The 12,156-nt window shown below is 31.9% G+C and overlaps 2 protein-coding genes across 3 annotated transcripts in view; both read right to left on the bottom strand.

The window, feature by feature from the left end:
• Window positions 1-12,156, bottom strand: part of LOC129243456 (tetraspanin-9) — a 111,616-nt gene that overhangs the window by 96,631 nt on the left and 2,829 nt on the right. The window lies entirely within an intron of this gene.
• The window catches only part of LOC129243458 (protein late bloomer), a 43,368-nt gene continuing 42,194 nt past the window's right edge, over window positions 10,983-12,156 (bottom strand). For both annotated transcript variants that reach the window (XM_054880496.1, XM_054880497.1), the window contains exons 4-6: window positions 11,709-11,870; window positions 11,403-11,600; window positions 10,983-11,335 (exon numbers count right to left, since the gene is read on the bottom strand). In XM_054880496.1, the coding sequence (XP_054736471.1) occupies window positions 11,264-11,335; window positions 11,403-11,600; window positions 11,709-11,870 (432 nt within the window). In that variant the 3' untranslated portion in view covers window positions 10,983-11,263. The remainder of the gene's footprint in view (window positions 11,336-11,402; window positions 11,601-11,708; window positions 11,871-12,156) is intronic.

The following is a 12,156-nucleotide window of genomic DNA, read 5'->3' as shown; positions in this document are numbered from 1 at the left end:
GACAAAAGTATCATATGTGCATGTAAGTAAATTGCAGATTAATACACAAATAAAAAAGCATGGCAACCAGAGTGAATTTCAGCAGATTAGATATGCTTATCAGCCAAACTGACATTATTTACTTATAATATTAAATGTTAAGTAAATAAGTGAAGCAAATCAGCTGATATGTAAGAAATCAGAAACCTTCAGTACTACGATTGCTTCTTCGCAGGAATGTGCAATATTATTTTTTTTTTTTTGAGGTATTTTGTACACAAATGGCTCTATAAAATCGAACGGATAAAAAAATGCTGCCGGTTTTCTTATCCAAATTCTAAATCGTACAAAATTAATCATCCAATTTTCTGTTTGAATAATTTTACTAAATGAAAAAAAAGAAATGATTTTGAGTGATGGAAATTTTTGTCTTGACTTTTAAGCGTTCCATCACTTGTCTGTTTGTATATTTACTGACTAGTTTGTATAGCTGACAAGTGTCAAATATGACTGACATACGACGCCGTTTGCAAAAATTATAAATCTTTCGAAAGGGTGATTAATTTTGCGCCACCTTGTATATCTCGTGCAAGCTAACTTTTTCATTGTATTAATTATTTTTTCCTTGAAGAGAAAATGTAACAAGAATCACTAAAAAGGTTTTGAAACAGAATTTTGTCTGCCTGTAGACTCGACGAGGGGAACGATATCCTTCTTTATATGGTTCAGCAAAACGTTATTTGATGTCAGCGGTGAGACTGGGGAGAGAAGTGTCATTCTTTTCATACGAATTTACAAATCTCACGAATAGGGCTAACATTTTTGTAGATAATTGGAAGTTTGCCTCAATTAGCTCAATTCACAAGGGTGGCAGTAAGAATGATGTTGGCAATTATAGACCTATTCTTAAGTTATCTACTGTGTCGATGCGTCAAAATGTCTGATTTCGCCAAACCAGCATGGTTTCGTTTCTAATCGACCTACAGTTGCGGATCTTGCTGTATTTAGTGAATACTGTATTTCAACTTTTTTGATGGGTTTCAGGTTGGTTTTATCAATACTGATTTCTCTAAAGCTTTTGATAAAATTTCGCTTTCTTTACTCATTTGCATTTCTTCTGAATCTTTCTTTGCCTCTTCTGGCGTTCCCCAAGGCAGCATACAAGGACCGCTATTATTTCATTTTTCTGTTTATAAATGACATAAGCAATTACTTTCATTTCGCGAAATTTCTTATCTATTCTGATGATTTGAAAGTATTTTCCAAAATTTCAAAACCAGATGACGAACTTGAGAAACTACCTATGTTGTGTTAGTTCTCAGCTTTCTTTAAACATCAAAAAGTGCCATAAAGCTACGTATTCAAAATCTCAGTATGTCTTGCCGACGTTTTACAACATTTTTCAATCTTTGTTGCAAAGTTCGAATGAAATTAAAGACCATGACATTATTTTTTCGAATTAATTTTCTATTTATAGCCACATAAGTCGAATAATAGAGTTTAGGGTTTGTTAGGCGAAATAGTTCCAAATTCGCTGAACCTTACACTCTTAACCGTCCGTTCTGTGATGTGGCCTACGCAGGCCATTCCGAATTTTAGAGGGGTATATCTTTTTGTTTCGTTAAGTTTTCAAGAAACGGCGAAAATATACCATACAGGTCTGTTAGGTGAATCTTCTGAAAATTTTATAACCATTTCCAGCGAAGTGATTATGAAAAAAAATACATTTTACACAAAAACTTCATATGTTAGGGTAAATGGCCTGCACATGCCACCACTGCAATTTTAATATAGTCATGCATCGTACTTGGTCTTCTGACTAATTAGAGTACAAGAAAGAGTGAATATGGTTCTCTCTCACTCAGAAGTTGAAACTTTAGTCGCTCTCTCGCTCCCACCGCATTTTCGACAGTTTTACTAGTTTTAGTAAAAAAAAAAAAACACGAGAACAGGCGCCAGATATATGCCGTAAGAATTTATTTGGTTCTATCTATTACAGGTGCACATTTTATTGTGTATCATTGATTTTGCTTTTTGTAATCATTTTTGTTTGAGTGGAGAAAAGTAAGTATTTATTAACAATTGAAATAGTGATATGTATTATTCATAAAGTGTTTTGTGCCGGAACAGAAATGTCACTTTCAAACGAAGTAGATAGGGCTCTATTAGCTATCGGTAGAAGAAGTAATCGTCTATCAAGTGAGCAAATGCGCCATCACGAGCAAGTGTTGAGCAAATTTATTGCAGCGGATGATGAGAAAGATGATCCGTTTGTCACCGACGACGATAATGATGAGGATTATGTTCCTGTTGATGATGGAGAGGTGTCTGATATTGAGAATGAGCTTGAGGTTGAAGAAGAATTGCCTGAAAATGAAGAAATTTATGAAGTTGAATGGGATGAAGTAATCGAACCAGAGCCTAGTGCCTCAAATCTTGCCAGTGGAGTGAATCGATTACTAGGGCAATGTTACGAGTGCAAGATTGATAATATGTTTTGGAAAAGGAACCGCCAGCACCTAGAGCACGCCATTGGAACTGATTTACCAATACCAGACCAGTGGGACCTGCTCATCGATTTCTGCCAAATCCAGTGTCTATTTTTCGTGACATAATGTCACCTGAAATAGTCGATATGATTGTTCGTCAGCCGAATCGGAAAGCAGGAGAAATGATCAAGGCCTGGAACGAGGCTAATCCAACATGTAAAAGAGTGGAAGCCCACAGACGAAATGGAAATGTATGCTTGGTTTGGATTGCTATTATTTTCCGGTGTGTTCCACTGTAATAATATGCAAGCAAAGGATCTATGGCATTCTCGGCATTTTGATATTTATAATGCAACAATTTCATTAGATCGATTCAAAATGTTGCTTCGGTTTGTTCGTTTTGATGGAGCTAATATTCGTTTAGAACGTATGCTGTTGAGTAAATCTGCACCAATCGACGACATTTGGACTATGATGAATCACAATCTGCAAGAAGCATATACTCCGTATCCAGCATAATCATATACTTCCGTACCGTGGGCGAACTAGGTTTACGCAGTATATTCCGTCTAAGCTGGCAAAGTACGGAATAAAAATTTGGTGGGTCTGCGATTCTTCAACAAACTACTCTCTCAAGGGACAGATTTACACAGGAAAACGACCAAATGAAGAACGAGAAATTAACCAAGGTGAAAGAATGGTATTGGATTTGGTAGAGAGGTATCGGAATTCCGGCCGAACGGTGTATTGCGATAACTTTTTCACATCACTCGAATTGGCCAAGTCTCTTATGCAGAAGAGATTAGCTGTCGTAGGCACAGTGCGCCCAAATAGTAGAAGATTTGTTCCTCTATGCTTTCCGCTGAACAAAAAGACAAGGCCGTATAAAAAGTTTCGACCTCTATATCAGATTATATTTTTTTTAATATGCTTGACATTACTGGCTTCTTCTTATATTATATACAAGCATTTGCGACCGAGCAAGAAGTCAGACCAACGAAGGGATTTTATATTAGAATTGGCTGAACAACTGACAATCGCCCTTATAGAAACACGTGCAGCAAATCCCAGGGTATATGGTAGACCAGGAAATGAAATAGCAATGCAAAAGTTCAATGTATTTTATGTAAGTATTTATACAAACATCCGAATTCGTACTGAAATATATAATTAATTTAAATAAAGTATCTCTCACAGGATCCATCATCAACTTCGACGGCCCCAGCACAAAAAACTGCATCAAAGCCCGTAAGCTCACAGTACCGGCCATTGTGCAAGCTATGTACCAAACTGGATAAGTTTAAAAGAAAAACCCGATTTACTTGCCACATTTGCAAAGATGCAATGTGCTTAACTCACGGTTTTGAAACCAAAACCTACACTTGCAGCATATGTCTAGCTGTAGTAACTATGTCAACTTCATAAGCAACTTTTAAAATTTTATATTTTTATTTATTTTATTTATTTATTATTTATTGAATTTTTCAAATAATTTTTAAAAAACAGTAAGAAGGACGAACCTTGATAAATAAATTTCTTTTAACACTAATCAATCTGTTTTTTTTATTAATCAGTATTACACTTAAATTGATTACAGACATAATTTTCGTACCAGCCTATAAATAAAGCACGTGTTTCCATAGGTGGCCTGGTCAGGCCATTTTAAACAACGAAAGAGTATAAAACTTTCACACAACGGACGGTTAAATGAATACTCATAGACTAAATAAATATAAATCATATTATTGGGCGTTGACTGTACTTGCTGTAACCTGTATTAATTCGATTTATTCTCATATACACCCCGTCGCAAAATTTACAAAACACCACTATATTTTTTTTTTTATAAAAATACATACAGTTCATACTACAACAAAATCTATATAACGCAATGCTCTAAAGTTTGTTCAACATTTTTCAAAATTTCATCAAAACTTTCAACTTTTTAACTTTTATTTTTATCACTAGATTTTTATCTGCAATTTAGTATAACAGAGTGCAAGTTTCAAGTGACAACAAAATACTCTTGGTTTTTGACAATTTTCTTTTCGCTGAGGTGTCACGCCCTTTCTTCCAAATAAAAACATGCTCGACGTTTTTTATGCTCGCAAATATATTAAAAGTGGGATCCGCAAATTAGCTGATTTGTTTTTTTTTTTTTTCATTCACCATATCCATGTGTCTCTCTGTATTCAGTTCATTCATTCTTTGTTGTCTACTGTGTCAATACTTTGCCATGGCAATCAAACGTTGTTGGTAGTAGTGCCACCACCTTTAATGAATGCGCTTTGACCAAATCATAACATTTTATGAAAATTAAAATGTTTATAAAATTGTTATATGAAAAGCAAAAGTATTACTCTGAGAACAACTATTTCTTCCACACTTCTGTAAAAATTCGTTTACATGCTTCGTTTGTTTTGTCTTTACTAAAATTGTTTTTGGATGCGTAATATGAAACGTAATTGTTAGACTAGCTGGGCTTACTTTTTATCAAAAACAAGCGATCAAACTTGACTGTGGACTTGTCATTTCCACGACATTCGGTTTTACGTTACCCAAACGACCCAGTTACTGTCACTCCAGCAGCATTCCCCGTACATGTATGAGGAATGCTTATGCTGCTACAACAACCACTTGACAATAGAGAAAATAGAAGTTTGAAAAAGTCGAGCCAAAGAGCACCAGGAGATTTGGTGGCTCCTAAAACACTCAGGCTAAAAAGCCCATTGTAATTAAAACTCTGGAAAGGGGGTAGATAGTCAAGGAGGGAAGGAGAAAAGTATCAGAGAAAGAGATAGGAAAGAATATAGACAGATGACAGTAGAGAAATATTGTTCCTTCAACAGAGGAATAAAAAATATATAAAAAATGGGCTGCTTGCATAACATTTTTCGCATAATCGTACTAAAGATTCCACTTTTTTTATTTTTTTTTTTATTTAAAAATTTTTCACTTTAAGTAGTTCAAATAACATTCCGGAAAAAACATTCATGCCAAAGCATGTCTGCCACAAGTACTTATAAGCACATTGCATATACTGAAGCTCAGGCGCAAATAAAATTGGCAAATGTAACGTTTAAAACATGTAAGGTAGCAGGCACGCCAAGAGGATGGGTATGCAAACACATGGCCTCTGCAGAAGTTGTCTAGATGAGGAAGAGAAAGAGAAGATCCCGCACCTTTTGTGTTATTGTCCTGCTCTATCCAGACGGAGTTTTACCATTTTAGGTAGACAATTCTTTAATGAATTGGATGATTCTGTGAAAATCAGAGATTTTCTAAAATTTTTGAAAAACACACACTGGTTTTAGGAAAGATAAGTACAAGTTCCCCATGCTGCATCACAATAGGCTATGAGCCAAAGTGAGTCCTACAGTGTACAACCGCTTCAACCTAACCTAACTTAAGGTAGAAAATGCACGGTTGCCATTTTTCATGATCATTAAAACAGCAAGAAGAAGTACGAAGAAGATTAGCTTCATAGATAGTTGATCAATTAACTACACACATAGATGTGGCATACTCACGAAGTGAGAGATCTTTTGATTTGGTTGAGTAAGCACCAGCGAAGAAACCAGAAAATATTGTGCACCCGAAAAACTTCAGTAACCTTTAAAAAAGGTCGCCTTAAATTTATCTATTTAAGTGTCATTGGAACGTTTGATGTTTTTTTGGGCTAGTGTAGAGAATAAAAAGGCATTTGTTTGTATGTGTTTCGTTATTTAATATTATCTTTATTTCTCAAATGACTATGAACATGTAATTTTTCGATCGTTTCGTTCTTTTTGTTTTATTTTCTAATATACAGACATACATAATTTATTAAATAACAAATCGTTTCGATACATCTACAATTCTAAATATATTTATGCAAATTAAATCTTTTTAAATTCAAAAATTCATGTACGTATACCTCGTTTACTGGAAGAACGTCCCAATTAAAAAAAAAGAAAGAAAAAAAGACAGTTTTTTAGATAAGTATGCAGAAATTACCATCAGCTCTTATATTGGGTATGCAGTTTAAAATATTCACGAAAATATCTATTAACAGTACTCATATAACATAAGGTGAAAATATGTCTAAACTTCGGTAAAAAGCTTTGAAACCGTTTCTCTCCATTTTGTTTTATTTTTTTAATTTTGAGTTATGACATTCTTCCATATAAATTTACAATACAAATTTAGGTCATTTACATTTTATGCTTAATAAAAATAGCACTTCTAATTCAAATAAATAATTTTAGTTCATACGAGTTAAATCCTAAATGTGTGTGTGTACATATGTTTGCACGATTAATATTTTTTTGTATTTACCCAAGGATTTCTGAAAGGAGTTTTCTCTTAGCAACAAAAAAATCAAACAAAAATCTTTTTTCCTCTAAAATATCGCTTTTAACATATTTTGTAAGCTCCGAAAAATCTCATTTTCTTAGCTTTGTAGGCATTTCTTTTGGTAATAACCAATGATTATTAAAGCTTTTTTTAATTTCTATAAGCATAAATTTTTTATAAAAGTATCAAAAACATTTTAATACAAAAATTTTTTGTTCGGTTTTTCCAAAGTACCCGCTATGGAGTAGAACTAGGAAATGTTGTCAGCGCAAGTTAGGAATTTTTTGTAATATTTATGTGAATGCAATAACAATAAACACTTATGTACATATATAAAAATTTTACTGTAAAATTAACATAAACTGTTTTGTTCATTGGACATATACGTATATAGAAATGCATTTATTTGTATTTGTAAATGTATGTAGCAGTAATAGACCACAAAAAAGAGTTGTTTTTTGGCTTGAGTTAATTTTTTTTTTTTAAGTTTTTAAACTGATTAAATACTACATATAAAGTTAGGGTACATACGCACATATACGCGTATAAATATACAAGTATGCAAGTATCTAAACAAAAGCTGCCAACGCGTACTTCAAATAAAGCTTATTTAATGGTTAAAGATAGAGTTTTTATCCTTTTTTTTTTGGTAACTGTTATAAAGCGCGTTTCATAACTGTAAATATAGCATAGGAGTTTATAGGCAATTTACTTTTTTCTTATTTAATTTCAATCATTTTTTTACGAAAACACAGCTCATTCCAATACAAAACCCATATTAATTATTAATACCTTAACTTCGTGTAAAATTAAAAAAGTATATTTAAAATTTCAAAATTTCAAACTTTCCAATTAGAATCCCCTCATAATAATAATTAAGGTATTAAGAAAAGTGTCGAGTATGCAATTTTAGAGCCCATTAAATTTAGTAAAATAAAGTGCAAGTATGAAGTGACTCGAAAAATGCGTTGATTTTTGATTTTTTGTTCTTTTTTTTTGCGGACAGTGTTGCGTGTTTGCTTCCACATAACAAAAAATTCGAACATTCAATATATGTAGATACGAAACGCACTTTATTAGTTACTCTATGTTGTCAATCCTTTAAAATTCTTATTTAATCAAAAGTCTAATATTAATACAACTACTTTTTTAATACATTTTCAAAGCTTGCATGAAAAAATCCAACCAAAGGACATCCGTAAAACATGAATAAGTATGTATGTGTGTATGTATGTATATATATTTTACATAAAAGTATAAAACAGTTTTGCCGACATTTCATCTCTTAGGCTGGTAAATTATAAATTTCCACCGAAACCGCTTTTCGAACGCCAAACTAAATATTTTGAATATTCTTGTGGACTTCTGACAATTTTTGATAATTTTTTTTAATGAAATAAAAGAATAAAAGCCATTGAACAATATTTACCAGTACATCCTGAATTTAAAGTATTGCTAATTAGAATTTTTTTTCTCCAAATTGTTTATTGATTTAAAAAAATATTTATATTTCATATTTGTAGAAAAAATATTTCATAACCTAGGCTGTAAATTTAATTTAAAGCTTTTAATTTTGTTTCAATTTTTTTCATTTTTTTTTAAGGTTCTTAGAAAAACAAGTTCATACTTAATTTTCACATTTTCCTTATTTTGAGCTCTAATAATTTAGTAAAAAAGATATTTACTTTTATTTTTTACACTTTTTTCCATTCGATTTAAGTTTTTTGGAAAAATAATTTTATTATGGATTCTCAAATTTGTTAATTTTGAGTTCATAATTAAGTAAAAAATATTTATTTTTCATATTTTCAGAAAAAAAATTGTAATTAGCAATATTTCATAATATTTTATAACTTAATTTTTAATATTTTTTTTTTTTAATTTCAAAATTTTTTTCATTTACTTTAAATTTCTTAGAAAAATAATTTAATTTTGGATCTTCAAATTTGTTAATTTTGAGCTCTGATTTCTTCGTATATAATAAACTTTAACCCTCTAATACACAAACTAATATACCACTACAAATAAGAGTCTATATTTTTTTTGTGTGCTCTAAAACACGAATTTAACACGAATTTTCGTTAAGTGTCAATCACAGCTTAGACCTCAGTTGAGGTAATCGGAAAGATGATTGAGTTGCTAACCCACTTAATATAGTTACTATTGTCATATTAACTCACATTAAATGATCAAAATTTACAGTTTTATTGAAACCATAAAAGCAATATTTATTCAATGCGACTTTTAAAAATATATGTTTTGATTTTCGTAAAAAAGATAAACAATTCACATAGTAATTTTTCTTGAATTTTTGATGACCTCTCAAACTCTACTGGCAAAAACAATGCAATTTTGTAGCGTAGCTAATCAGTCCACAATAGTTAGTTTTAATATAATTGATGGTTGCTAAGTATTTTAAATAAAAAATAGTAATACCATTAAATTAATTGACTTCAGAAACGAGTGCCCTGAGGCGGATTATGCATTAGAGGGCCAATCAGTCTTGCCTTGTTTTTCGATTACGAAAAATTTGCTTTAAATAAAATAAAATTGTGCATTCCAGCAACAATGTTTAACAAAAACAAAATGAAACAAGTTTTGGCACTTCTATGACAAATCGAATTTATTAAACTATTCAGTAGCCGCAGCCGAGTATTTAATTTGACGCATTTAAATAAATGAATGCTCCTCAAGTATAGAGATTGAAATAAGCACGAGACTTTGTAGGTGAATTCAGTAGGTAGGTAATTCAGACAATTTTTGGATATTTCGTAGCTTCTTAAAATGAAATTTCAGCTAGTAGTATGAATTGTATTCCTCAACAAAACGATACACGCGTATATCAGCTCAAAGGCACTGTGAGCTTTAATTTGGTAGCTTCTATCTGATCGCACTTGCGAGCCATTACATGCTTTGCTAGGGTATTCGGACGAGCTCTTTCTACAGTTTTTGGTTAGATAACCTGCAAATAGAGACACTGTTTATGAGTAGCTATTTCATCACATTTATTTTGAGACGGGAATATTTTTGTTTTTCACCAAGAACGTCCTAATTTTTATATCAATATTGGTGACCAAAATTCTCAACTCAATTCTCTATATAACCAATCCATAAAATGTGTTTCTTGTATGGAGAAAATACGCAATACAGCCAAGAGGAGAAAATAACAAAAATCGTTGAGAATTTTGACCTACTTCAAACTTGATTTTTATTATACTAAAATATTTGAATCTATGTAGGCCACAAAACTGAGTGACACGTTTTTTTCTATCCTGATTCAAATTCTTGAATATTTAATGAAAATGTGACGACTTTTTATAAATCTTGTACAAAGTTTGAAACTTGGATTCATATAGCCTTTATTATAGAATGAACTATATATTTTTATAAAAAAAAAAATAATTCTAATTAATTGACGATATCACTATTTTATTTATATAACAGTTTTAATATTTTAAAATTTGGGGGCTCGAAACTGATTTTATAGGAGCTAGGCTCTAATGACTTTTTTCTTATCATTTCATTTAGAATCCGATTCTGAGAAAAACAATTTCTAAAAATAAAGCTCCATACAAATCGACCCATATTAATAGATGTATATGTATATTTTAGCAAACCAAAAGCTGTAAGCTAATAAACTACAATATTTACTCAGATTGAACGCCTCTTAATTGTCAAACGAAATTTTTTTCCAAGTTTTCATTGAACAAATTTAATTGAAAATGGTAATTTTATACCGAATTATTCTATACTTATTTATAGATATACATACATACTTACATACATCACATCTTTAGTCGATTTTATTATTTTTATCTCTCACTCTCCTCCCCCTTCCCGCATATACCACGGTATTATTTTTTATAGCTATTATTATTATTATTATTATTATTACGAGAGCTGCTATTTATATTATATTTCTGGCCTAACAATGGCAAAATGAGTATTGGTGGTTCAAAACTATTTTCAACTGCCTTTCGTTTCAACTAATTTCCAAATATCTTGGAATAGTGACGTGTTCAGGGCGTTTTGGATTTGACTTTGGACGACCTTCCCGTAATTCCTTGGTGAGTGAACAGTGGCGACAAGAAATTTTATTTTCCAATTTTGTATGGTGCTAAAGGATGTTGCCAAGCCGCCGTATATTTCAGTTTATCGCAAGACGAGGGCTAACCACTTCAAAATTTTCGGAATTCATAAAGCCACTGTAAATAACACTAATATGGCTCGCACATCAAAAAAGTCTGGGCGCACTAATGATAAAATGATAAATGTCAAATTTTTCATTGGAAACGTCAGATGGCACCTGGCAACACTAGAAGTGCCCCAGATCAGAAGTATAAATAGCAGCCCTCGTATTCTTATCATTATTGTTGTTTTGTTTTCTCTTTTGATCAAAAAAGAAAAATTAGAATGTCCTTTTGTTTTCTCATGAGCAACTTCATTATACGCAAATTCATTCAGTAAAGGGATCGCCTGTGATCGTTACGTATGCTATTGCAGAGACAGCAAGAAACCACGCTGCCAATTAGCTGTAAAATGAAAATAAATTATTATAAATGAAAACCTTTCGAGAAGTAAGTATGTGATTTCACCGACCTCTAAGCCAATCATCACACAGGCAATTATATTGAAGATGCGCAATAAATTTAGCCAGTAGTTCTCAAACTCTATACGACAGCCGTTGGCAATTAGATTCTCGCTTTTCGTAGTATCGTTATTTCTGAAACAGGTTGCAGGCGGTAAACGGTCATTGACGATGTAATCGTGTGGGCTGGCACGTCCACAGCAATCAAACTGGAAAAAAAAGAAAACCAAAAGGAAGCAAAAATTATTGATGTGAAAAATGCAACACATAAAAGATTTATATTTAGGAAATTACGGGTATCAGCTATCCACACTTACCCAGGTCTCGTACAAAGACATTGCGCCAGGACTTGTAAGCTCTTCATCCCAAGCTTTATCAACGGTATTTGACAGGTGTGAAGCAACTGTACCTTCACCTTTCAGCAAAAGAAAAGCGACTGCAATTTGTGCTATAATCACGATCCAAAGCAATGTGATGAACTGCGAATATGACAGAATATTGCATACATTTGTACTTATATGTACTTTAAAATAAATTCATGTACTATATATTGCATATAAATTTTTAGATAAGTAATAACTTTTTAATCAAAAACCCATACATTCACATCATGTATGTAATACTTCTTTATTGGCAGTATCCGCAAATGAAATCAACATACATTACCGTATGGATATCTTTACATCGTATAAAATGAAGTACCAAATTATAAAGACTAGACAGTCGGTGGCTAACTAAGTTGCTTAAGCCACTTAAATCTTTTTA

Source organism: Anastrepha obliqua, chromosome 4 (genome assembly GCF_027943255.1).
Source record: "Anastrepha obliqua isolate idAnaObli1 chromosome 4, idAnaObli1_1.0, whole genome shotgun sequence".
In the NCBI taxonomy this organism is placed as follows: Eukaryota; Metazoa; Arthropoda; class Insecta; order Diptera; family Tephritidae; genus Anastrepha; species Anastrepha obliqua.
This window is presented reverse-complemented; position numbering and strand designations above follow the sequence as displayed.